At 46.0% G+C, this 26,590-nt stretch overlaps 2 protein-coding genes across 11 annotated transcripts in view; one reads left to right on the forward strand and one right to left on the reverse strand.

The window, feature by feature from the left end:
* PAK5 (p21 (RAC1) activated kinase 5) overlaps positions 1 to 26,590 on the forward strand; it is a 156,053-nt gene that overhangs the window by 21,270 nt on the left and 108,193 nt on the right. The window contains exon 1 of one of the 4 annotated variants that reach the window (XM_040553982.1): positions 20,118 to 22,035. The exons of the other annotated variants lie outside the window; for them this stretch is intronic. The gene's annotated coding sequence lies outside the window, so the exon portion shown is untranslated. Of the gene's footprint in view, positions 1 to 20,117; positions 22,036 to 26,590 lie in introns of those variants that run through there. 4 annotated transcript variants of the gene reach the window in all.
* On the reverse strand, positions 1,872 to 25,880 carry LOC121068637. 7 transcript variants are annotated; one of them, XM_040553993.1, is made up of 4 exons: positions 24,592 to 25,808; positions 14,155 to 14,274; positions 12,872 to 12,975; positions 1,872 to 2,684 (listed from the first exon to the last, which is right to left on the reverse strand). In XM_040553993.1, exons 1-3 carry the CDS (start codon positions 24,989 to 24,991, stop codon positions 12,875 to 12,877), a joined length of 621 nt encoding a protein of 206 aa, XP_040409927.1. In that variant the 5' UTR covers positions 24,992 to 25,808; the 3' UTR covers positions 1,872 to 2,684; positions 12,872 to 12,874. The 7 variants fall into 7 exon arrangements, 6 of the variants coding, with proteins under 6 accessions (XP_040409927.1, XP_040409926.1, XP_040409928.1 ...); XM_040553992.1 differs by lacking the exon at positions 1,872 to 2,684 and adding an exon at positions 10,972 to 11,923; XM_040553994.1 differs by lacking the exon at positions 1,872 to 2,684 and adding an exon at positions 10,972 to 11,926.

Genomic DNA, 26,590 nt, shown 5'->3' on the forward strand with positions numbered 1-26,590 from the left:
CTTGCAGACAAGCATTTCAGGACTGGGAAAACTAGCTTTCCAGGAAGAGAATTAAACCAGTGTATTTTTGGGGCAGTTAGACAGCCAAAGACGTTCTGAACAGAAACGCATGCAGTTTTTAGAGCTGGCAAGCTGTGCGTCCTAGTTCAGGATGCAGCCAGTGAATGCTCAGCTATAGTGTCAGAGGAAGAGAGGCTGTCATTGCATGGAATTAGATGGGAGCAGTTGCATGTGGGCTGTGCATGAGGAATATCAAGACTTTGAAGACTAAGCAGAATGTCTGGTTCTGTATGATGTGATGAGTTGTATTAAAATCTTGTTGCACATTTTTGTAAACTCGGACTCGGTTGATAAAACAGATTTAGGATGCCACAGCATAAGTGTTAGCAAATTTTAAAGTAATTTTACCCAAACATCCCACACCAAATTTACCCAGAATTAACTTTCAGTATTTTTTTTAAAGTTATGTAGTAAGGGCCTGAAAAAACAGAGGGCACGTTTACATTGATTTGGCTCTGCAATGTTCACAGTGCAAGAGAGACAATGCGAATGTGAGAACTGACTCGAGTTGCGATATCCTAAAAGAAGATAGATAAGACGTGCCAGGACCTTCCCTCCTTTCCATGTATTAGCTTTTGTGTAAGAAATATATAGGTTTGCAGGTTGTTTGGATCAGCAGAGCAGAATGTTGACAGGACGGTGATTCTTGCTCCTGGGAGCCGTTTCCGGGAAGATGCATGTGCGAGACGAGGCCCACTAGATGGCAGCCTGGGCAGCAGAAACCCGGGGTCTGTGTATACCGGCAGATCATCACCCTGTGACCGTACCACCTGTCCTCTGCAGGTGAAGGTGGCACCTGCTGAGGCCCGGACAGCTCGGATAGGGATGTGCCAGCGCCCACTTGCGCCGCAGGGTCCCCCAGGTGAGGCAAGCTTAGAAGCAAGGAAATGCCCCAGTGAAGCCAGGCAGGCTGGGGTGTTTTTGAGGTGTGCAGGAAAGCTGCATCCCTGAAAATGCAGAGTCTGGAGCGGGGCATGCAATGAAAGAGGCCCAGAAGGCAGCAAAAAAAATGCTTCATGCTGATTAGTGTCTAAACTGCTGTGAGCCTGCAGTGCACTGAATGCACATGAGCACAGGAGGGTGCTGCTCCTTCTCTGCCTTGCATAAAGCAGTATCTCTGGTCTCTGCTCCTCAGGGCCATTGGCCTACCAACTCCAGCAGGGCATATCTTTGTTCATCCTGGGACAAAGATGTAGGTGAGGCTAGCCACAGACGGGTGCATCTTTGTAGAGTAAAGTCACATTCCCATGAAGACAGGTTATGCTTTCAGGTTTGCCATCAGTCTACTGGGTAAGCACCCACCCAGCAGGTCCATCAGCCTGCAGAATGGTGTCCTAAGGACCTACTGCCAGTACAGGTGAGGGTGCGGGTAATTTTACTGTTATCTCTCACTAGCTAAGGGCATAAATCAGAGGGCTGATGGTATGAAGGCCAGTTGTCCTTGTGCTCAGTTGTTCAAGGACAATCCTGAACATGGCACACACTTTGCCAATTCATCCAAATGAAGGATCCTAGACACTAATTTCTACTAGAAACAGCCCTATGGGAATTACTCAGCATTTTTTAATTGAGTATCATTTGTCTCTAATTAGCAGTAGGATAGCTGATAGCGAGGGTACAAGGATGGGGAAGGAAGTGGCAGAGAAGTGACCTGAGGACACAGAGCAAATCAGAGACCTGCTCTCCTTGCTTACAAGTCTGAGGTGCCCTTTGTGCAGAATGAGCTCCCCTTGAGGGGAAGGTTTGCTTTTTCTTTTTCTTTTTTTTTTTTTTTAATAGAAGTCAAAAGTCAACTTTGTGGTAGAGTTGGAGGGCTGCAAGAGAAGGAGAAGAATTGTTGACAGTGTAGGGGACTTTTAACAGGAGGAGCAGATATTTAAGTTTGCTGCTGAACACACTGGTGTGGTTTGAGCCCCATGCAGAATGACTCAAGAGACACCAGCTCACCCACCTGCACGTGGTCCCAGACCTTGCTTACACTGTGCAGAAGGAATTAATCAATAGGTCTGGTTTCCTCCTAAAAAGTAAAAGCCCACAGAAAAAAAAAAGGCTTGGCTTGTCTGATATCGTCCAATCTGCAGCTCCCCAAAGTGCTACCAAGCAGGCAGTCTGTAATCAACTGCACAGGGTTCCCTTCTCGTCCCTGCAGCAAGTGAGAGAACGTGTACAGCCAGTTGTGTGCTCAGAGTGGGAGGACATGGCTGGCAGGACCAGGTCTCCGTCCATAATGGGATGTAAATGTTATTCTTCAGGGCAGTTTCTAACCCCTTTTCCCTGCTCAGTCATGTAGTTCTAATTTAGTGAGAAAATACAGGAGCCATTTTTCAGAAGCTGAATTTACCCAGAGCCCTCAGCTGAGCAGTTTTCCTGACTCAGGGATCTCTCCCTCCTCTAACCATTGCGTCACAGGTAAGAAATTGTAACTGCACTATTACAGAAGTATGGGGGCTCATTTCTCCAGCCGAGGCAGTGCGTAGGAGATCATTTGGACTGGCACCCTCCCAAGCATAATGTATTGAAATGTCATTCTGCTCCGGGGTGAAGCTTGCATTCCTCCCAGTTTGTCCTCTCCTTTGGCTTGCAGCATCTGTGCATCATGCCCTCATCTCTTGGCATGCAGGTGCCTGAAAGTGTAGAGGAAAGTGCACTTGTTAATGCTGGGAATCTGAAAATAGTCTTTTAAACCCTAAAGGTCTGTTTTTTGCTTAGGTCCTACTGCTTTGTTCTTGTCTTTGTGCAAATACCCACCTGTGGAATGGGCCCCCAGGGGCAAGGGGGCTGCCTTGGGGCAGCACGATGAATGTTCAAGGCTGCTGAGAGGACTCCAGCTGCTCAGAGTTGCTCTTCACCAGGTCATTTTTAGTGTTCCTCATAGGGATCTAAGAGCATAACTTTAAGCACTTGGAAGTTAGGATTTAAGGTTTTAACGATAAACTTTGCACGTGGATTTTGACCATTCCCTTACTCTGGCATTTGCTTTTGATTTCTGGCATGTGGTCAAGGGTACCTGAAGACAAGGGAACATGAATTTGACTCAAATTCAGCGTGCCACAGAGCTGCTCAGTTCTGTGATGGTGCTTCTGCCTCTGAAACCAGCTCTGGTTACAGCAGACCCCGTTGGCATCTCTCTGGTGGGGCTGTCCGCACAGCCGTGCTTTCGGATCGGTCCGAGGCGAAGCCGTTGGGGTGCGCTCAGCCAGCAGGGAGAACATTTCAGGGCTGAGTTCTTATCTGGGTTGCTAAATACCATGTTTCTAAAAGCTAGGTGTCACATGGAGGCTGTTAAATAACGAACGCCAGGATGCACAGCGAAGTGTTGACACACAAAAGAAGCTTTCTTCCAAGCACCTACTTCTCTGCCTAGCAGCAGGTGCAGTGGGACAGAGCTTACCTAAATTTGCTCAGCTACTTTTTTGTAGTCAGCAACAGGCATTTTTGGTTTTGCTTTCTTTCATTATATAGCTTCTGATAAGAATTTGTTTTCCTAAGGGAAATAGGAAGGAGCATTTCTGAAAATTTCTGAAGAAAGTTAGAAAACAACCTACTTTGAACTGTGATCGTGTACGTTGCAATGCAACGTGGGCAAAGTGGCACTGCTGGGAGCCCAACCTGCTCTCCCTGTTTCTCTCCCTGGCTGTGCGGGGCAGCTGGAGCAAAAGTGGTTCTGGCTCCTGCGGGCTGCCCATCCCTCACCCCACAGATCCACCAGGCAGAATTGATGAATGACTCCAAGCTGCCCGTAAGTGGGCTGGAGCTTGTGGCAAACGCAGGGGAACTGAGCACCAGCATAAATGTCTCCCTCTGCTTAAATACTCAGTATTCAGCATGCAGGTAAATGTAAAAATGCTTTTTGAAGTCAAAAGGCATTCTTGGTGTTCATGAAGATAATCATGCATCTGAGTACTTTTTAGGCAGGGAGCTAAGGGAAAAAAATACAGCTTAATATTGCACAACAGGGGTTTTAGGTTTGCTGGTCTCAATTCCAGTTTTATTTTGTTGTTCCTTAAAGCCGTGTGCTAGCAATAAGATTTATGCTAAGCCTCTTCTTTGGAGTCTCTTATTGTCAACTCCTTTTCTCTTTTTTAAGAGGTGAATTTATATATACATTTAGCCATTTGTAAGCAACCAATATATTCAGTAAAATTTCTCTCCATGGTACATTTATGCTGGAAATCAGAAATGAGAAACTCAGCAGTGCCAGAGTCCTTAGAATGCTGTCCCTGTTTGATTTCCTTCTAGCCTGAATTTTCATAGCAGTTACATTTGGTTTTCAGTTATACAGTGTACTGGCTGATGAATATTTAACAAGTTTTACATACATTTCTTGGTTTTGCTTGTACAGGCTTTGCTTGTACAGAGAGATTTTTTTTACAGTGCCCTTCTTGGTGCCCTCTATTCCTTTTTTTTTATTGTTCCCAGGTTGTTCTGAGAGACAAGTGACAGTGCAAGACAGGAAGAAAATAATTACATTTTGCAAGGAAATTGTACAGAGTAGAAAATCAATAGTTAGATGTTCCCTGGGACTGCCTAAAACTTCTTTGAAGAATAATTAGCTTGCAAGAGAGCTCTGGTAGCTGGAATTCCTCCCCAGCTCTGTATGGATAAGATAAATTTAGCCTGGGATAAGCAGTGTGCTTTGAGGGCTCTTTGCTGGCCCGGGGAAGTGCTCTGTGTGGTGGGAACAAAGGAATGAGCTAGGAGGGGTGTGGAAGAAGGCTCGTCTGGCCAAGTATGTCCAGAACCAAGCAAGGAGCAGTGACAGGAAGCAGGGAAACGGAGCAGAGCAAGAAGTGATTTGATGGCATTGTGACGGAGCAGAGATGGGTGACTCCACAGATGGAAACGATCTGTCTGATGAAGCACCACCAGTCAGCTCAAGGGCCGGGTTTAAGCCAGATGCCTGACTCAGGGATCAGCAAAACCTTCCTGGAGTTTGAAGTTGGAGGAGAGGCAGGAAAGCAGCACAGGGCTTCTGTTGAACCCCCCTCCTGTGTGCTAACCCCATCGTGTGTTTGAGTGTTTTCAATATGCTGCTTCCTCCACGGATATTGCCACAGGTAATCCTACAGCTGGGAGGTGAAGTGCAGGGTTTAATAGCTTTGTTGGTTGGAGCTGAGCTGGATAGAGCTGACCTATGAGTGAGATTAGTCCAGCTCTCCACAGCTGTCAGTACTCTGTCTTGCAGAACCATAAAATACCCTTAAAATGCACAGAAAGCTGCTGCAAGAGGTATTGCTAGCAGTTTGTGGTAGACTAAGTGACATCTGATAAATTCACTAACTCCCTAGATGAAAGGACTCCCAGGCTTAAAAATTTGCTGGAGGCATAACACTACTGATACTAAGATAAGGGAGACTTGAGAAAGACATAATAAAACTAGATAATAAAGCAATAGCAACAGAATTCATCGTGGTGGAGATGATCGCAGGGTAACAAGGAATGACTTCTGCTTTTTAGCTGTCCGTGGTGATCAACGTTTAATATTTATTGGTATTTGCATTCATAAAGTCATAAGTGCTGTATGAAGATGTGTATTGTCTTTGTTCTGCTTGGTTTGGGGGGCTTCCTTGATGTGTCTATGGTTAGGAACTAGAGGAATATCCAAGCACATGTGTAACATTAGCCATGTGACTCATCCTCTGCATCCACGGATGTCTCTCACTCTTGCCATTAAGTGCATGCTAAAGTGGTCTGTTGGAGCAGAGCCCGGCACTACGAGGTGCGGGTTCGAGCTCATTGGTACAGAAGTGGTGCTAACAAGCAGGTCTGGAGTTACAGACCTGTCAGCTTAGCTTCAGTTCCTGGAAAAATACTTGAACAAATAACCAAACTGTTTGCGAGCACCTGGAAGAAAACAACAGGATGAGTAACAGGCAGTGTAGATTTTTTTGTTGTTTTTTTTGAGATGCAAGAGGTTCAGAGCAATCTAATTTCCCCCTAACTAGGGCAACATGCTGACATTACTTTGACTTTGGGAGCTGTTTCATATGCACTCTTTTAAGGGTGGCATAGAGGAAAATACCTGGGACCAAAGCTGGTGGCAAACTGACAGAAGGAGGTCTTTAAGGGAGGTTCTGTCAGGGTTGTTCTATGTGCACGTCTTGCATTTCTGTATGTGATCTGGCTGATAAGAAGAGAGGGCTGCAATTTCAGTTTGCAGCTGACACAATGTTGGAAGAGGCTGTGAGCACATGGGATGGGATTAGAATTCAGCATGCTCTTAGCAAGCTAGAGAGGTGGCTGAAAAACAAGACCAGCTTGCCGTTCAGGTGGGACAGTGCACAGTCCCTCTGCTGAATATAAATTTATGTATTGCAACACTTAATTTGGATTGTTATATAGTTCTAACAGGTTGGAGAACAACGGCTACGTGCGTCGTTGATTTATCAATCAGGATGAAAGATTTTGATGGCTTAAAGCTGACTGTGAATAAACAATGCCATGTTGTTGAAGAAAGGGCACACACCAAATGTACGAGCAGCACTGTCACCACTGGGACAAGCACAGGGAGGAACACGGTAGGAGAGTGCACAAAACAACCAGTAAGCCCCAAGACCTAACCTGAATCTCACTTGTTAATTAGCATGTTAACTACAAGCTGTTGGTGTCATCTCACTTTGCCTCAGCCCCTGAATTTTGCTCATTTCAGAGGCTGATGGAGGAAAGTAATGCAGAGTAGGCTTCTTCCAGCTCTCCAAAGCGTAGAAGATGGCAGCCTCATAACTGCAGACAAGCTGATGACTAGACAGAGATTTTCAGCATCTAATGGTCCATTGAATGCTGTTAGTGTTGTGAACATTTGGGCTCTTCTTTCCTTTCATCTACACTCCTTCATAGTCTGCTTAATGTTTTGCATCATTTTTTTCTCCTGTAGTTAATTTCTGGATTCGCAAGCTTCCTTTTTATTTTTACTCAAAGGTAATTTCTTCCTTACAGCTGTCTGCACATAACAGCTCCATTAAATGTGCAAGTAGGAAACTGGCTACGTGATGTTTCACTTACATGGGATTCTGCAATCATTTTGATTGTGTTCTCTTTGAAAGCCCTGCTCCTGTTACCTGCAGGAGCTGGGAATTCTCTTTATCTAGTCATTTACTTATTTTTAAGAAAATAGATATTTAAATCTACCAGGACATTTTAAGTCAGCTTCTTCTTGCTTCATTCCTTTACTTACTTATCATAGAGCACTTCTTAGTCTTTCAACTAAGAAAATGCATTCTTGCATTCAAAAAGGGGAGTACCACGAATAGGGAACAACAAAGATAATTGACTTTTTGCTCAGCTTCTGCACTGTTATGGACAGGTTAACAGGTTAACTCCTGTTATGGACAAATTCCCGCGAGAAGAATTCCCTCAAGTTCTCCTCTTTAGGAGAGCTGATTAATGGAGGGAATAACCCACATCTGATGCTCCTGACCTGAGTTTCCTGGCACCAAACTCAGCCAGGCTTTTGAAAGGTTCGGGTCTGTATCTAAGCCATGAGTGAGAAGTTTAACTACTGTGAGATGATGGCCCAGCAGAGTTACACAAAGCTCATCTAGGGGACAAACACAAATGGCTCCCAGGACACTGCATTAGGACTCCAGCCCCCTCAGCTTTGTTTCTGTCCCTATGTCAAACTCCATGAGGTTTCTGTCAGTGTAACCTGCTGCCTGGACAGAGGGTCAGGTTCTTGCATGGGCTGCGAAAGAAGCAAAGGAGTCAGAGACCTCTGGTGCTGACACAAAGCCTGTTTGATGCTGGCTGCCCCAGCGTGGCCCTGGGCATGACAGGTTCGCTGTTATTTCAATCCTCCTCATTGAATTACTCTTTCTATATTGCTGAGTTATCAGTATCTGCTTCTCTTTGGATACACTTGCGTGGTGAGAAGCCTGAAGCTCCAGTGGAAAATGCTATTTCAGGCCTTGGCTTGGGCCCGATTTGACCCGTGACACTGTGCACTGCAAAGTGCATCTATGTGGTACAACAGAAAGGTGCTTTTCTTCCTCTTCTTTTCAAAAATGTAAAAATAAAATTATGCAACCCAGGAAGACATACTTCTTGCAGTTGTGTTTTTCTGTGTTTCTCAGAACTCATACAACAGTGTTGCCTGTAGTTGTTTTTGCTATTTTTTTTCCCCTAGGAAATGCCAAAATAAATCAGACATGTTACGGCCAACTAATCCTGTGACTACACATCTCAGTGTTCCTGGGTTCCAGAACATAGTATCCGGTCCTTGGACAGATGCTGCCTGTGGCATTCACTGCTACAGTGATGTGTCCGCATCTATAAATGGCACAACCTCCCCTGTCCCGAGGTCACTGGGGACAGGTTTTTGGGTGGGATAAAGTCCCCCCTCGAGCTCCACAAGGGGGAGGGCTGGTCTGCACGCAGCTCTTCCTTTGGGGGCTTTTTGTTGGGTTTTGTTGTTTTCCCCTTGCAGTCATCAATTTGAAGATGCTCTCAGCTTATTTCAAAGCCAGTTTTAAGTCTTTTAAATTAGCCTTGTAACTGATAATCCAACAGGATGTTTTTACATGCTTTTAGCACTATCCAGAGAGATGAAAGCAAAACTTAAGGCAATCTTTTTCTCTGCCTAAAATCAAGCTGAACAATAAGGATTGCAAGAGGGGCCTGTGGCTCCAGAGAGCCAAATATAACAAAAATATAGCATAAATGACCTGGTATGAAATAGCAAATACAACTGCTCTGGGACAAAACCCAGCAAAGGTGCTGTGGCACCACCAGTCTCGCCCAGGGCAGCTCTGTGGGACTGGTGCTGTCCCACCCTGCCACCAGCACCCTGCCCAGCTCTCTGTGTCTGGCTGCTTTGTATATTTCATGTATCCTTCAGCATCTACTTAATGAACTCTCAAAGCAGGTGCTGCTGCTAAGCGATTGCATTAAGGAAAGACTGTGTGCGAAGTGCAGGGTCCAACTATGTGTCATCTGCAAAGCTTGAGGAGTGTTGGCCCACCTCCAGCATAGGTGAGAAGTGCCCTGTGTGTGGTGCAAGCGGTGCCTCGGCACAGCACCTCTGCGATTCACTTGTGCACACAGGGCAAGTCCCGCATGCCCTGAGACCTGTCACCTCCACATCGTGTGTGCGGGGAATCCGGCACAACCAGCACACACTGGTGCATGTTGGGGTTTTCAGGCATTGGGGAATCCAGGTCCTGGCACCAGGCTTCAGACCTTGCTGTTTTGTGGCAGAAGGCAGTGCGCAGCAGAGATGCAGACAATGCTAACCAGCACCTTGATCGTGGCAAGTGCATAAGAGGGTTCAGTAAATGTTTATATTGATTAAACTATTAATAAAGAAGAGCAGATCCCTTTATACTTATCGTTATCACATTGCTTTCCCACCCTCTCCTCCCTCTTTCTCCTCCCCTGAATGTTTTTTCTAGAATACGGTAAACACATGTAGGGGATGAAATGTTCGCATCTCAGGGACCCTGGCTGCCTGAAAATCCTCCCAGGTATTGGCTGTGGAGACATGTAGTACCTGCACGTTGGGCTCTGGCTTCAGTGCAGCTATTTTTGTGGCTAACCTCTGCTCTGGAGAGGGCAACCTCCAGAAAAGTGCTTGAAAAAAAAAATTGACAGGTATTGCAAGTAGGAGAATGGCAATGCTGAGGAGTATTTATCCCAGGGGGATGCTGTCTTAGTGTTTTTCTGACAGGCATACAGACATCCAGGAAGGAAGAACATCAATCAGATTCTTTATTAACATATTTTTGAATGGTGAAAAAATGCATTCATGTAACCAGGATCCCTCTGATTCTCCATCATCGCTAACATTTCGGTATAATTTTATAGTGTTGCCCAGACAAAACAGTTAAAGTCCAATTCTGTGCTTTCTTAAAAAGGTTAAAAATTATGGAAGCTTTGCAATGGAGGTCGGGCAGAGGAGGCTCAGGGGCGACCTTATCGCTCTCTACAGTTACCTTAAAGGAGGCTGTAGAGAGGTGGGGATTGGTCTGTTCTCCCACGTGCCTGGTGACAGGACGAGGGGGAATGGGCGAAAGTTGCGACAGGGGAGTTTTAGGTTGGATGTTAGGAAGTACTTCTTTACCGAAAGGGTTATTAAGCATTGGAACGGGCTGCCCAGGGAGGTGGTGGAGTCACCATCCCTGGAGGTCTTTAAAAGACGTTTAGATGTAGAGCTTAGCGATATGGTTTAGTGGAGTACTTAGTGTTAGGTCGGAGGTTGGACTCGATGATCTTGAGGTCTCTTCCAACCTAGAAATCTGTGTCTGTGTCCGTGTCAGAAAAGGCAGGTCGTAGGTGATCAGTTATTTCCATCCTGAGTTGTAGGACAGAGGGCTTGGTGCTTAAGGAAAGGATTGTTCTCTTTGAATAGATTTTAATTACTTTTTTATTTTGAAATGGTGAAAGTGATCTATTGAGGAATACTTGCTGCAGTGGTTTTTTTTTTCTGAAAATGTTCTTGGAGTACTTGAAAACTTGGAACACTTGCAGGGGTTTCTGAAAACCTTTACTTTTAACGGCAGTAATTTAGGGAGGGGATGGGGGGAGGTTTTCCCAAAAGGTGTTGGTAAAATCTTTTGGTTAGGCTTTAGGTTTTTAGGCTTTAAGATCACGTTACTTTTTTGTTATACATTGGTGATGAAATACTCAGGTCTGTTTAAGGAATTCAAATCCCTCGTTCCCACTCAAATTAAAAGCAATGAGGTGTTCAGATCCCTTAGTCAGCTTCAGGAATCTTAGTCTATAACTTCAGTGTTGGTTCAATGCAGATAATTTGTGTTAAACACATGTTTAAGTGCAGCTACGATATAATTTATCTCATGGTGGTATTTTTCCTCAGTCAATTTTATGCTTGCATGCAGTAGTTCTCGGTATCCTAATGGACTGGGAAGCTTTATAAACAAAGGTAGGCCATCCTCAGGTCCTTGGGCAAGCAAAACCTCCAGTGAAATCCTGGGGAGCTTTGTTCATGTAGCATCTCTAGGGGCAGACTGTGAATGCTGCTGTGCACACAAGTAGGTGTTGGCCTTTGAGTGAAGGTCGCTTTGGGGGGGAAAGCAGTACCGTGTAGCAGCCCACCCAAGTTCCCTGCAGTAGACTGGGGGAGAAAATGCTGGTTATCAGCTGCAATTGCACAGGGTTATGTGCGCAGGATGGGATGACGCAGTGAGGGAGCTGAGAGTTCTGGCTCAACACTGGGTTCTGGCCAAAGGAAACCTTTCCGGGAATATTCTGCAGAATATATGGCATTGGTGTTATTCATATAATGGGCCACTTGCCAAATGCATAAACACTAAAACCGCAAGGTTGTCATTCAGGAACTTTCTGCTTTAGCATGTTCTCTCCCAGTGCTCTGATGTTCTGGAATGAAAATACTTGTTTTCAATCTGGCTGGATACCAAGCTGATTTAGTGTCTTATAGAAGTCGTTGTGAAAGCTTTCTTTTTTCTCTCTGGACACAGCTCCTGGGCGGGTGGCATCTCTTACCATCAGTTGGACAGTTCTGAGTTGTGGCTTCAGATAATGAAAACCAAGCCCTAGCATTTCTCTTCTCAGCAGAGTTTTTCCTTTATTTCCTTTCACTTCATATGTTTTTTCTTTCTCTGCATGTATCCCAGTGCGTACAGTACGGTGTTGTACTGTACACCCCAAATCTTAAGTTGTCTTCCTTACAGATTAGACTTGCAGGTGAGTTAGAGAGCTGTCTCACAGTTCAGGAGTTGCTTTCTGTCTTCATCTGCAGAGTTTTTCATTGTCCTGTGATTGAAGTCCCTGCTTATATTCTCCCCTGCCAGGAGTTTGTCACCTGTGATCCCAGCCGTGCTCCTTCCTGTAGCGTCTTCTCATGGTGCCGTTACAAAATCAGCATGTGTTGCTCCATGGGTTTCCTTCCCTGCTGAAAGACGTTGGGAGAGCTGTAGCTGTTCAGTGCCGTTCAGTCATTCCATCTGGCTTCACTCAGGCTAGGCCATTGCCTGCTCTCCCTCCCTCACCACGCCTGCACTGTATCACTGCCCCTACAGCTGCCTCTGCTGAACGTCTTGCAGTGCGGGGAAAGGACTTTAGCTCCGTGTAACGTTCAACACAGCATCTACAGCAAGCTATGTAGCTTGATCCAAACTCAGAGAGATCAAAGTAAAGGTGCTACAGAGAAGTAGGCACTTGATGGGAGAGGTTCAGATGGAGAGCCAGGGGCTCTTCCCCCTTTTGCAGGAAAAGATCAGACCAACCAGCTGGCATACCTGGGGATCCTTCTCACACAGTAGCTTGCTTTTTTTTTTTCCCCTTCCTCTGTCCTAAAGCCTGGATTAATAACTAGGGTGAATCACAGCTGGCTCTGGGTGCTTTGTCTAAAGCAGGGACATGTAAGAGTGCACTATTTCAGTTGTTCTCCTAGGTGTGTGCCGGACTACCTGTAGCTCGAGCCATCAGAGCAGCAGAGAGAAGACAGGAATGGGGGCAGGATGATCCAGCAATGCATCAGCTCGCTTTGCACTTCAAAAGCAACTACCGTGAATCTTAAATCCCAGCAAGATGCCAGAGGGCACCTAATACTCTGCCTCTGATAATTTGGCTTGGCGTAGCTCCCCGAGTGGCTGGCTGTGTGCGGCTGTGCCCCAGGCTGGACTCCTCGGGGCCAGATCAGTGTGGAAAGGGAAGGAAAGGAAGCGTCCTACAGGTGTCAGCGCTGGAGGTGCAGGAGCTGCTCTGGGCTGTGCTCCTGGCCCCCCAGCCCTCTGTGTCCCTGTGCCCTGTCCCAGCAGCGCTAAGAGCTGGCCTTGCGGGAGATGCTGGCTGGCTGTCAGGTGTATGTAAGTGAGCCGTGAGCATGCTGCCTCACCTCTCAGTTTTTGGGCTTCAGGGGCACAAGAAGCTGCAGAGCTCTCTTCTTCAGGGAAGTCAGGGCACAGTTCAGTGGGCAGAAGAGGACAGCGACACAGAGGGCTGCAAACAGAAAAGTGATGCTGTTTCAACCACTAGCCCAGCAGCAAAAGAAAACACTAAACTGTTCAAAAAACAACAACTGGAAAGCATCTTCAGCCCCGATGGGCTTTGGATTACCAAGGCAAACAAAAAAATGGCTGGGGGTCAGGAGCAGGGCGATGTCCAGAGTAAAGATAGAGGATTTGGGAAGCTAGGTGGCAGTTTTCTTGGTTCTTTGCCCATCTATTTTTGTGACATGCTCCATATCTACTGCATATCACCTGGAAGAGGAGAAGATGCCCACTTGCTTTCCCATTTCATGAAGGAGAGCTTGTCTGCCTGCTCTTCCAGCTTTTTGTCATCACTCTGCTAAGAAAGGAAAGAGCACTGGGATGCTGTGGCTGGAGACATCTCCTCGAGGCCAGAGGGCGCCTTAAGAATCGAAGCTCTTACAAGCCTGAAGAACACTTCAGAACAGTGACAAGTCTTGCCAAGGAGATTTAGCATGCAAGGAAATGTCATTTATAATACAAACAAATTTATGATGCGACTAATCTGCTTATTTACATGACACATTCATTTGTAGTTAAAGTCACACTTTAATTAGCTGGTTATTTCAAATTGGGAAATCCTCCTTCCAGCGAACAGCTAGCCCTGGTAACACACCTCTCTCAGTGAGTGCTAAGGCAGAAGTATCTTCTGTGTGAACAGCTAACCATTTGATAAATCCCAGTGCTGCCAGCTACTGAATTGTGTTTCGTTGATAGGAACTGCGTGTTTCTATTTTTTTCATCCCCAGAGGAAGGAGCTCAAGTGGTTCCCAGGACAGGGAGGGCTTTGCAGCGCTGATCCTGCACATATGGGCTCTCTACTACCCAGGTAGTTCTATTACAAGCCCAGTCTGGAGAGCAAGAGTTTTCCAGAAAACTAGCTAACACTTTTGGTTGGATTCAGGTTTTAAGCTGTCAATCACCAACCCCTGTGAGGCTCGGGACGTAGAAAAAGGACTTTGCTTTCAAAGATATTGAACACTCAGAGACACTTAACATGTTTTTAAAACTGTTTTTTAAGAAAAAAACAAACAAACAAAAAAAACACTTATTTGGTAAATCCCTTTAAAGACATTTCCCCCCTCATCTAGACATTGCTGGAGAAATGCAGTGTACCCAATTGTACTCGACTTCTACAAGTGCTTCCTACCTGGACTCTTGAAAACCCTTTTCCATGTATAAAAGGTTTTTCTTTCGGGTAACCTGCATGTGTCTGGTTCCTCTTCTTCCCATATCAAGATTGACGGCTTCTTCATCAACCCGTACATGCCTGCCAAATTAACAGGGTATGAGCTAAGTTTACTCATACAGCTCATTCTTGAATTACGTCACGACATTCCTCTGAAGACATAACGGGTGCAGATGAAATATAGCACTTTTAATTACTCCAATTAAAAACTTGAATATAACAAGCTCTGTAGCAGCCATCCATGCCAGGGATTAGGAAGGCCATCTTTTGCAAGACTTATTAGAAATGGAGCTAATAGAGCTGGTCGAGAGACAGCTATTCCTTCCCACCCACTGCAATTTGTTGTTATGTGTTCCATTGGAATTCAGAATCTTTATTTTTTTTACTAGTTATTTGAAGTTATTTTTATGAAAGCTTTGGAAATGTTTGTCAGTTGTACAAAGAGGCTGTACAGAATAAGTAGGAAAAAGCCCTATTGTATGAACAACCTAATGCACTTCAAAAAGCTCAGCAACATGCAGTGATGTCAGATCATTTGTACAAGGTCAAGTCAACTTTATGACCAGCCAAACATTAGCAAATTTTTTTTCTTAGAATCAAAGCAAGGACTTTCCAAGAAATACTCGAGGAAAAATCAAGTGGCATTTATTAGAAACCGTCACTCGCTGAGACTTGTTCTCTTTAAGAGAAAATAAGGGACTTATTCCCTTCTTAATGGTAAGCTCTTGCATCTGAATATCATCCAGGGACAAATTCAGGTTTAAAGTTTTTCTACCTCATTGGGCAAAAGAATCAGAACTGGGGCCTGCTTGTCTGTGCTATAGAGAACTGAGGGGTGACTTTTATCAGTTTGCTTACCTAGCCTCAAAATAGAGTGCCAAAGGGCTGACCCATTAAAAATGTCTACCTAAGGGACCATATTTCCTTTAAACCCATCTGCTTGAAATTGTCTCCAGACAGTGCACGTTAGGGAAAGGGTGATTGCTGGTTAGAGAGTTGAGAAAAGAGTGACCTGTCTTGTCTTGCTTTAGGGAAAGAGGCAGCTGGAATGAGGTTTTGAGGGAAAATATTGCCTTGGTGTCCTAGGGAGAGCCCAAGGAAATCTCTGGATCAATTTTTGTGGCCAAGAATTGGCCTTCTCTGTGGCCTGTGTGCTGAGATCTGTGCAGGCATCTGAAAGCTGGAGCAAACCATGTGCTCAGCTCCTGTTATCTGTCCGTTCATGCCGTAATGCTGGCCCTGAGAAAAAGTGACTTAGTCTCAACATCTTTGATGCACATCTACCCCAGACTGAACTGTCTATCCTGCTTTTCAACTCATTACATCATTTTCATATATCAGATGTTTATCATATCTCACTTAATTGTGCCCGATGCATAAAGCTTGGTGCCAGCTGTATTTCAGCTGTGCCTGGGCTGACTGCCTTCCATGGGCAACCCTCTGGGAGAGGGCAGAAAGACACGTCCTGGCCCTGGTACTTTGCCCCTCTGCTTCTTAGAAAAGTGCATGAGACTTAGTCTCATTTTACCTGCTGCCATGTTTTAGCTGCAGAGTCGATTGCATTGCCTTGTTTTGCCTCAGACTGTGTGACTCCACACGATTGACACAGACAGACATGACCTGTGCCCTGGAGCTGGGAGCATGAATAAAAGATCTGCTAGAGATGTCTAAAGAGAGGTGCAGAGAGCAAATGGGTGAAGGAAGCATTCCTCTTGACACCTCCTTTTCCAGCACCTAAACATTTGGGGACTTTGGGGTCATGTTTTTTAAAAGGATGTCATTTATTCTCATCTTTCTGCCTGCATTTTTATTTTCTGGACCTTTTATAAATAACATTAAAACTTGCTGTTCTTGAAGGAATAGGGAAGAAGGGAATGGTCCCTCCCTTTACGGGCTGTGACCTGGTAAATCAGTCACCACTGCGTGCGTGGTTATGGGAACTGACTGGGAATTTTCCATCAGTGTGTTTACTCATTGGAAAATGTGGTCTCCATAAATTGAAAGCAGAATGGGAATTCGAATTTCTGATGAGGACTAAAAGCTTCCCTGATTCTGTGCAAGTCTTGGGCAGCAAGAAAAGAGAGAAAATGCATTTTTAATATATGCAAATATCAAACCACAAAGGTACCCAGAAGGAAGGAGTGGAAGACACATGACCTGAAAGGAGCTTTAGCTTTACATTAATGACATCTCAATTAATTTCATGATGACTGCTTAAAATGGGAGTGGGGAAAACGAGCATCTAGTGGGGGACAGGGACTTGCCCTTTTACAGTAAAAGGACAATTCAAGTACCAGATGGGTTTGGGGGCACTAGAAAAATTAAAAAAATAAATTCTGGGTGTTTTGGTTGGTTAGTTTGGGGTGAGTTTTATTTTTTTGCACAATTCCAAGGCCTAAATGGACTTGCACAATGCATACGTTGAGTTTCCACCTTTTAGGACATGGCAAAATAAAATTTAAACAACACTGAGATACACGGGGAAAAGCCTCACATTCCAGTCGCACACAGGCACTGGTCAGACTTAGACATAAATGTGGGTTTTGGCTACTGGCAATAGCTCTCTGATTACAAGCCTTTTTCCAGGAGGAAATATTTTCAGTAAAGAAAAATAATTTATTATCTATCAGTCTATTGTTTTAGAAAGTTAACTACATCTAGTCTGGGGTTAGAAATGAGTGCTACCCGGTGTAGCTATCCAGTAGGGTCATTTCACGTCCCAAAGAGCAGCCAAGACTTCAGACAGCTGAGAGATTTCAAACTATTTGACCAAACCAAGTCGGAGAATACCTCTGGGTAATAAAGGCAGTCCCAGAAACTATGGCAAAAGGCCCAAGAACAGAAAGAAGGCTCTGGTTATGGATAATTTCTTCATAACAAATCAACTGACTAACTATAACAAAGCAGCAAGTCTAAGAGGTTTTCACCACATGCATTCATAATTCAATCAACCTGAAAAACAGGTTGATTGAAGCCTCTGGTGGCAGACCACTGCCCGGTCTAAACTGGTGCAATTCTTTTGCAAATGTTACTAAGTCAACCTCCTCAGGGTGCAATTCGCCTCTGTGCTGGGATCTGTACGGCTTTGGTAGCACAGACTCTACCTGTCAGACGTTTCCTCCCAGGGGAGGAATTCTGGATTTTGCTGGCACAATTCAGTGCCACCAGCAAAGCTGCTGGGGCTCAGCTGGGCCCGCCAAGTCCTCCGTGCAGCAGCAAGGAGGGCTCCGAAGGAGTTTGTTCCTGCCCAGCTTTTCTTACTGAAAATGCCACAGCAGTTCTTCTGTGTTACCTGGGAGCTTGCAGCATAGTAAGTACTGGGAAAACAGTTTATCAGTCTGATACAGAATTTCAAGAGAGTAGATTTAAAATAGTCTACTCAGGAGATCTCTAATAAAATAGGTAGTTTATTTGTGTGTATTAGGGAAGCATTTAATTATCACATACAGAAGTATTCAATTTTTATTTATGTTCAGTCTTACTACATAATTTAAATTAAGTCTTTAAGTGTATGTCATAGAACTGCTCAGAAGGTTTCTACCTTTAAGCATTGTAACATAGGAAAACAGAATTCCAGATAACATTTTTCACTTGGTTCCCTTTCCCTAACAAAACCCTACTCTGGAAAATTTTTCTGAAGGCTTGGAATGACAAAAAATACAGATCCACACTCTTAATACTCTTTCTGAAAACCTGCATTATCTCTAAGGGGAAATAAAACTGTGCAATTCTTTGAGCTCTAATCCTGGTGTTTTACCAAAATATTTTTCTAGTCGGAAGCTGTCCAACTCTGGTTAATGAAAACCAATGCTCAGTTTCTAAACTGGTGCAAAGTTGAGCCCTACTTTGGGACAGTTTTACATTGGCATAAAGATTATGTTACATCTCGGAATAGTTCCAGTTACTTACAGGACCAGAGGTTAGTTTAGCATCATGCACAAGCGATGAATAAATAGCCTCCCAGGCAAGTTTGTTTTTATTTTACCTTGCATCTCTAATCCTACCACTGCAAATGCATGAAAATGTGTTGTTTGTTTGTTTCAAGAACTATGTTTCATAAATATAGACATCTTTCACTTGATTTCTGGAAATATTCTTCAGCCTTGTATGACTTAATGATTGATGAAGCTTGGAAGTTAAGCCCTCGCCTGGGGTTTGTCGTAAAATAAACTTCCATGATGGGAGCACAATTCATGAGCTAGGTGGGGGCAGAATGAGGAGGGTGCTGCTTTAGGATGCTACAGGAGGCTTCTGGTAGAATTGGGAGCCAGTATAACAAGAGCATTCAACTACCTGAGTTTCGTTTGGTTGTTTTTTTGTTGAAATAATGTACTTCTTATTGCTGGTATCTGCAAACGTAAGATTTGGAAGAAAGATTAAAAAAAAAAAAAAAAGGCAATGGCAGCCTGTGGCTCTTTTACCTTGTTCTCTTTCCATAGTATACTAGTGGTGAACATGGCAACATGCTCTCAAAGATAACCCACTTTTAATAAATAGCGGACCAATATACATTTTTAATTATTGCTTAAAGATCTTGGCTTGCAAACAGGAATCCTCCATCCAGCAAGAAAGAGAGAAACAAAGCGCTGACGTGCACAGTGGGGCTTACAGGTACCTGCTGCATTTTACAACAAGCTGAACTCGTTCACAGCTCAGCTCCTGCTTTCCCTGCCCGCGTGTTTCCGCATGGCTGGTGCCTGTTTTGTCCTTCTGAAATCTTGATGGAGTTCCCCAGCGTATAAAATACAGGTCGGAGCAGCTGACCAGCCTGAGCCCTGCCAGGATTAGAGGCTGTGGTCACGTGGAGCCCTGAGGACTCGGCACAGGGTCTCAAGTGCTGGCCCCTTCCAGCACGCGGCCTCGCTCCGGCAGCAGCAGGCAAGTGTCAGTGGCAGCGATGTGGTGTGGGGACGGAGGTTGCAAGCCCGCATTGGGCTCTGCCCACTGGTGATGAGCGAGGGATGGGGACGGAGGAGGAGAAGTGTTGCTGCAGTGTTTCTGGCTTGTGCAACTCTTTAATCATGTTTTTTTATGTGTACGTCCAGGGTGCTTGGCAGAGAAGTTGTCTGTTGAAACAAGAGAATTACAAAAGCACTTCAGGGAAGAGAAAACCGACCTCCCATAAAATGGCCATAGGTGGTGATGTATAGCTTCTTTTTGGAGGAAGAAAATATAGCCAGTATAGATGATGCATAGATTCATGTTACAGCTCTTATTCTCCCTTTCATCCTAAAATAAATAGCTCCTCCCGAGCTATAGTTTCAGAATGAGATCTGTTTTCTCTGAGTAGCTGCATGGTCCTGATTGCTGCTGTATCAAAGTGCTTCTCTAGTTCTAATAAATCCCCAGGAGATAGGAAGGCAATACAGTTGCAAAACAGTTTTTCAAAGACTTCTAGATAACCCACATTAAAGCCACAAAAACATAGCTACAAATATCAATCATTTGACTCATAACTCCAAACCTAGTCATTTGCAGCATGGAAAGTGGCCTGATTTATACAAGGTGGCCCGCCGTTGTTGTAGCTGAGTGAAGTTAAATAATGCAGTACTCTTTAAAATTGCATGAGTATATGATTTCATTTGTCTTATTCATTCATAATTCCTATTGCCTGGTAGTTCAGTGCCGTCAATGATTATCACATCTTTTCGATCTGTCTCTGGAGCCAGAATGGCAGGTTGTTGTGGCTCTCCCTTGCTTGCACCACGCTCTAAGCCATGCTGTTGCAAAAGAAAACTAAACTTTCCCTCCGTTGAGTTTAGGAATGACTGTATGGCCTAGCCCTTTGTCTTGAGGTAAGCGTAGCATGTCTAAGTGAGTGAGGAAGGGTTATCTTCATATAAAACCATCTGATCTACTGCACTGCTATCCTTATGAAGTGAAAGGATTTGCACAGTGCTTCCACCGCACAAAGGAGCGGTTTAAATGTCTGTCTCCCGTTCAGGCACACGGTGGGCTCTCACTTTCATCTTCTCTCAATCACAAGAGTGCCTCCGTGGGCTAAGTTGCATGGCTAACCAAAGCAGGTGGGTGCTGAGGGAGAGGTGGACGGCAAATGAAGGCACCAGGAGAGCATCTATCACTGCGATCTACTGCAGAACAGAACTGCAAGAACAGCTTGTCCTTCAGAAGAGGCGGAGACTGTCCAAGAGGCCATGGGGCTGCTAAAAGCCTTGGTACTTCAGTGCTCTGTATAGTTCTGCCAGGGTCTCAGTACACAGCTTTGAGCAAGTGACTGCAGCTGTAGCCAGGCCTCCTTGTTCAGGATTAACTGTACTTGCCACTGCTGGTGCTGCTGCCTGCAGATCTATTTAAGGAACAGATTGCATGAGTGTCCCCAAGGTACAGAGGGAAGTAATCAGCTCGATTAACTGAACCTGCCCATTTAAACTGATTAAATGGTCCAGGTGATCTTGCCTGGACTGACTGAGGAAGAGGTCTTAAGAGCCTCTGCCAGTAGCATCGTGGGGATGAGAACAGATGGCTGAGAACGCCAGCCCAGGATGTCCCATCAGTCCGGCTGTCCACAGGGAGCTTTCTCCAGGCCCCCTGGAGTTCTCAGACTGAAGCTCTGAGAACAAGCACTGCCTGCTGACCTGAAACACCCCGCTGAAGTGCAGGGTGAGAAAGAGTCTTTCAGGTATGGGACCTAAGATTATTTAGGAATCAGTGTTACTAATTTGCATGTTTTTTCTCTTCTTGTGAAAAAAGTATCGACTTCCCTATTTAACAGATAAGAACAGAGGGAACCTGGTAAAGTACCAAGGACCCTGATAGTGGTCATGTTATAGCTGAGACTCAGGTACGAGAAATTAAATTCTGGCCCTGTGAAAGTCAGCAGGACTCTTGCAAGCAACTTCAGCAAAGCAGAGATCTGAACAAGCAGAGGAAGGTTGTACGGTGCAGCATCAGAAGTCACCTCTTTTGAGACCTTCCAGAGGAATGGAAGAAAAATGAGGAAAGGGAAAGTAGATGGCACAGCTAGGAAGAGCGATGGTTGGCAGCACAAGATGAAATACTGCAAGGAGTGGGAGAGGAATGGGGAGAAATGTGACAGGACAGTGGGAAACCAACTTTGAGTGGTCCCTGAAGTACGGACAGCGAGAAGGGAAGTCCGCCACACACTCTGCCACGATGGCTGCTCTGTGCTTCGGTGGCCATCCACAGACCTGCAGATGCTATAAAGGCAGGCAGAGCTCAGCCTGGAGCACAGAAAGACTTGAGGGAGGTTAAAGTCACCACAAGGAGGAGATTGTATCCTTAAGATAGCAGAAGTGGTTTGGGAGCAGCTGAAGAAAAACATAGTTCAAATAATCTCTAAAACACGAGTAGGCTGAGGCTAGATTGAAACAGCAGTTTCTCCACTCTGTCTTGTTCCAGCACTGTAATGTGGGGAGCTGAACTCTGTGCAGGCTGGCAGCGCAGGGACACTTGACAGTTTTTTGAGACTTGCACTTCTTGGCAAAGCCCAAGGCAGTCACTCTTCGGGCAGGGAGCAGTACATATTAATTTCGCTTAGCCCCATGTCTGTTGTGCTTGTGCGTCTGATTAGCTGAACGCCAACGTGCTGCAGCAATTAATTAGACGAGCGCTCCGGTTGTCTGAACTCTTCTCGCGTTGATCTGCTGGGCCTTGCCCATCTCCACATCTTTTCCTCCTTGTCCTGCCCCACCCTCGCCGCAGCCAGCCCTGAAAGCCGTGAAGCAATTGCCAGCATTTCCAGGCAATGTGCCCAAAGAGCAACACGGAGCAGCAATTTCTCAAGCAGCTTGATCCCAGAGCACTTGGATGCCAGGCCAAGAGCTCTCGCAATGTCTGATAGTACACGGCCAGCTCCCGAAGGTGAGCAATTAAGACTTGTTCTTTCCCCCTTTCCCCCCTATCTCTTTGGCCTCCTGGTCGCAGAAAATTTAAACATCTGATCTAAAGGCACCACAAGCTAAAAAGCTGTAAGAACAAAAGACTTATTATGAACAAAATTAGGCTATTGCAAACAATATATTATGAATTTGGAAGAGGGCTGGCTTGCATTTCTCTGTATCCTTGTGTTCTCTTTACACCTAACAGCACCTTAATCATTTGTACTGCGACCTCAAAATAAAGGTCTTAGCCTACCTGGAAATTTAGATCTGTGGGTCTGCACCAGGATAACAAATACGTGATTTCAGTTGTAATAAGCCTTTTAATTCCAGAAGGAACTGTGGCTAGGGGGTTCTCTTTTCGTTGTGTCACTTTGGGAGTGACACATTTTGCATTTCAGAAACTGTGCTTATATCAAACAAGTGTCTTTATTTACATAGCAGAGTTATAGCACTAAAGACTTCCCATGGGTACCAGCTATACAAAAACAAACAAAAAATACACAATCAAATATGAACATTCCTTTCTTTGGAAACCAAAAGTTGCATACACATGAAGTGTGTAAGAGAAATCTTTAAAAGGAAGAAGTTGTATGATTGCTCTGCCATGTCTTCTCCCCACAACACAAACTCTCTTCTTTCCTGGTCCAGACCCTGCTGACCAAACCGCACGTTGCATGTGGGGACCTACCAGTGTAGTCTTTTGATTTGGTTTGGTTTTAATTGTTTTACTACCAGTCAGCTGCTGGCAGGTGTTCACATTCACACAGCCCATGCCAAAATAGTACAGCAAACCTTACAGAATAAATACCAGCACTCGCTTGAAATCATTAACACGGAAAAGTATGAAAAGTCTGAAGTTTTGTTGGTTTGTTGTTCCTTAAATTCCTGGCACGGTGCTTTGATGTGCTATGCAATTGGGTCAGCACATGGGAAATACATTTTAATACATCCACGTCTATGATGTGAACACGGTGCAGGAGATCGTAAGTGGAAAACAAAACCTCACGGATCCTACAATAGAGATCCCTGTCAAAAAAAAAGAAAAAAAAAAAAAAGACTTGGAAACCTGGAAGAGCCTTTATTTAACCAATACCATGATCAAAGTAACCTAAAGAAAAAAAGATATCGCTGGGCCGGATCCTCTTGTAGTTAAAACAGTATAGGCCCCTGGAGCTGTACTGGTTGAGAAAGTCTCCCTTACTGGTTTGCAGAGCAGAGGAGTGCTGGTGCTCAGCCCTGTGAGCTGTCAGGCCTTGTCCACGCAGGCAAGTTTTACCAGTACAGTTTTACAGGATCTGACCACAGGCACTTCTGGTCTGCTGGGTGCGTCTGAGGAGGGAAGCAGCATGAGAGACAGCCTGTGCCGCTGGGTCACCGACAGCTGCAGGTGGCAGCAGGCATTGGCTGGGGTTCCCTACCGTGTCTCTGGGGGGTCCCTGCAGCAGGGGCGGCTCCTGGTGCGTGCTCTGCCTTCCAGCACGGCCTTCCTGCACAGGGCCTGGGAGCACAGAGAGAACTTTCAGTGCTGGGCGGCAACGCGAGGGGTCTCGCTATTTCTCACGGTGAGAGACGGATGCTCAGACTTCAGCGTGGTGTTAGTGGGCAGAGAAGCTGCCTTGGGGAGACCTCAAGGGGAGCCTCAGAAACCACCGAGCAAAGAGCAAGGAGTAGAGAAATAGGTAAGCTGGAGAAGGAAGGAGGCAGAATGGGGAAGCAGTGAGGGAGCTTCACTGCTCGGACATGCCTTGACTAGGTTTATGGAGGAGGAGAGGGCTGGCCTCTTCTCTTGTAACCCCGCAGCCCTGTGAGTAGTGAGGTCACAGCCCGGCCAGCGAAGGCTGAATTTTCTGTCACTCCCAAGTGGCTGCGAGGACAGAGGCTCCCAGATAGCAGAGCTAATTGAGCGGGGGCAGGAACCAGCCTGCCCACCCGCACTCTTCATCCCGCACCTAGAAAGAACAGGGGATGTTCCCCAGCAGGAGTGCTTACACATGTCCCCCCGGCGGCTCTGCAGTCGCTCTCAGTCCCGTAGCCCCACAGAAAAGGCAGCAGCAATGGGGTTCAGGATGTCCCAGCCTGCCAGCCAAAGCTCGGGCCTGGCTCTTATGAATCCCACAGCAGGCAAGGAGCCAAGAGGAACCTCAGGTTTTCTTTAATGCAGAAGAAGTTAAAAATCAGACACAGGTCACTGTCCAAGTCTCTGCTCCCCTTTTCTCATCCCTGTGTTTTCTCCCCATGGTAAGTCCAGCCCTCTGTGCCTTGGTGGGGCCTTCTCCCCCTGTTCCTTGGCCTACCTTGCCTTCCTCCAGGGACTGGGGTCTACTGGGGCCTTTCACAGCCACCAGAGTAGGCTCTTTCCCCTGGAAAAAGCAAAATTTTTGTTTGCACAAGAAAAAGCAACGCAGTTAGAGTATATAGCCCATTTCCTAAAGCATTCTTGCCTCCCTTATTTGCTGGTGAATTGCAATGACCTCACAATCTTGCGCATTTTGATATATACTGTAGGCGCAATCTGCAAGTTTGCCCTCAGAATTACCTTTCAGGGACAAGTGGCTTTCTATGAAGGTTTTCATTGTCTTCTGATACTCATCATCAGTCATGTGGAGCTGTGCTACCTCCATGCTCGAAGAGCACTCTTCTTTCGTGGTTGTCCCCTCCTCTTGAGGACGCCAGTGCGCAGCAGACACCCTAAAACCTGCTTTATCCAGGTTCCTGGCAAATGTCCTCCCAATGGAGCTGTTGGACACGAGAATCACAATTGCTCTCCCTTTTACGTCAATGTTCTTCTCCACAATGCCAAAGGACAAGAAGATAATGCAGCAGGTCAAAAACGCGATGGAAACGAATGCAAAGGCATAAAGGAAGCAGGAAAGGGTCATTGCAAGAAACAAGTCTATGGCCAGCAAGACCAAGTGCTGGAAGAGGAAAATCATCATTAGAAGGATTAGCCTCCTCCTCACACGCAGGCGAGCTGAGAAATCTGCGAGGAGTCACCGCATGCAACCACGCTGTTATAAAGCTGGGCAGCGTTGCGAAACATGCGGAGGCAAGGCAGAACCCCCCAGGGAGGATGAATCATTGTCTTGGATATAGCAACAACGGAGATTTCCAAACCGCACACGCTTTCAGGAGAGAGCAGCACTCTGTTTGTCTTGGCTTTGCTGCGCACTTGGATGCTCTACCAGGCTGAAATTTAAGGATTCGTTTTGTAAGGGCATTTTCCCATGCGCCTTCTTTAGGGCCAGTGGTATGCATAGGGATTTCTTACAGCAGTGTGTGCATGGCATTGGGAAGCCACGGAGTGGAAATAATCCCCGTGTATCTGCTTGGCACTCTACAACTCTTTTAAATTAACCACTCTCACTACTGCTGTAAAACAGTCTCAGGACGCCTGGGAAAGGACCCAGTTGGACGCAGAGCTGGAAACTGTGCCCCATGGCACCGCTCGTGCTTTGCTGGGAACGGTGTGCTTCCTGGCTGTAGGGACAGCGCCAGCCCAAGGGGACTTGGTTCACGTCGGGGACGAGAGAAACGAGCTGGGTGCTCGAGAAGGAGCTTCTTGAACTGAGGACAGAGATTTCAGGCTGGGTACTGCTATTGCTCTTGCTGGCAGAGTGGGCAGCAGAGCAGTGCCACGGAGGGGGGTGCATTTGTCACTGAGTGGGGAAATGCTCCTGGTGCACGGCACAGCGGGGCTCTGTGCTGCAGCTGAAGCCCCTGCAGGATCAGAGGAGCCCAGCAGACTTAGCAACAAGAGTGGCAAAGGCAAATCCTGCAGCAACAAGGCTCAGCTAGCCCCTAACAGCGGGCCAGGAGGAAAGCTCCTGCATAAGCTCGTTGCTTCCTGAGTGCCAGCTCTTACTGCTTTCTCCAAAGGAGCCAGCAAGGTTGGAAGCAAGACCCTTCCCTTCCTGCTCAGGGTGGAGGTTGCTGCTGATCAGCTACAACCTCTGTCGGAAACTGCTCTTGAAATAGCATCTCCTTTCTTATTTTTTTCCCCCCTTTTTATGTTTAAAGTGATCAATGTACGGGGTATCCCCAAGAAGGTTTAGCGCTGCCAGCTGTGTTGTGGTGCAGGTGGTGCTGTGTTTATTCCCCACTCGAACTGGAAAGGCACCGGGCGCGTGGGACAGGCTGTCAGCACGACCCACACGCGTTTTACAGGTACTTCTTGTTTCCCACCGTGCAAGCATGCAGCTCCCATCTCATGGCTTGGTAGCACCACGTTATTGCAGCGATCCAGCTCCAGGTGCTTTGGGAACAGAGTTGCTGATAGCTGCACCCCAAAACCATGCTGCATACCCCACCCAGTGCGTGCACAAACACACAGGGCTTTATTTCATGCAGACAACTGAGGCAAACACCCGGTTCATAATCAGAGAGAGGCAGTGGGGTGTACTGGGGGGCTCATCTTACTCACCCAGTGCTTTTAAAAATCTTCCAACCCTCCTTGCCAGAAGGCCAGGCAGCCAAGAAACGTGCCTGATGGTGCAGATGGCTCCTTGCCTCAGCTGGGAGGGTGCTGGGCACATGGG

The sequence above is a fragment of the Cygnus olor genome, chromosome 3 (genome assembly GCF_009769625.2).
Source record: "Cygnus olor isolate bCygOlo1 chromosome 3, bCygOlo1.pri.v2, whole genome shotgun sequence".
NCBI lineage: Eukaryota > Metazoa > Chordata > Aves > Anseriformes > Anatidae > Cygnus > Cygnus olor.

Bases quoted from the DNA above. Each gene is read 5' to 3' on its own strand.
- LOC121068637 (XM_040553993.1), bottom strand. From the start codon at position 24,991: ATGATGATTTTCCTCTTCCAGCACTTGGTCTTGCTGGCCATAGACTTG. The intron at 14,275-24,591 runs GTAATTCTGAGG...TTAATTTGGCAG, and splicing joins AAGCCACTTGTCCCTGAAAG to GCATGTACGGGTTGATGAAG. The intron at 12,976-14,154 runs GTAGGAAGCACT...TTCTGTTTGCAG, and splicing joins AAGGGTTTTCAAGAGTCCAG to CCCTCTGTGTCGCTGTCCTC.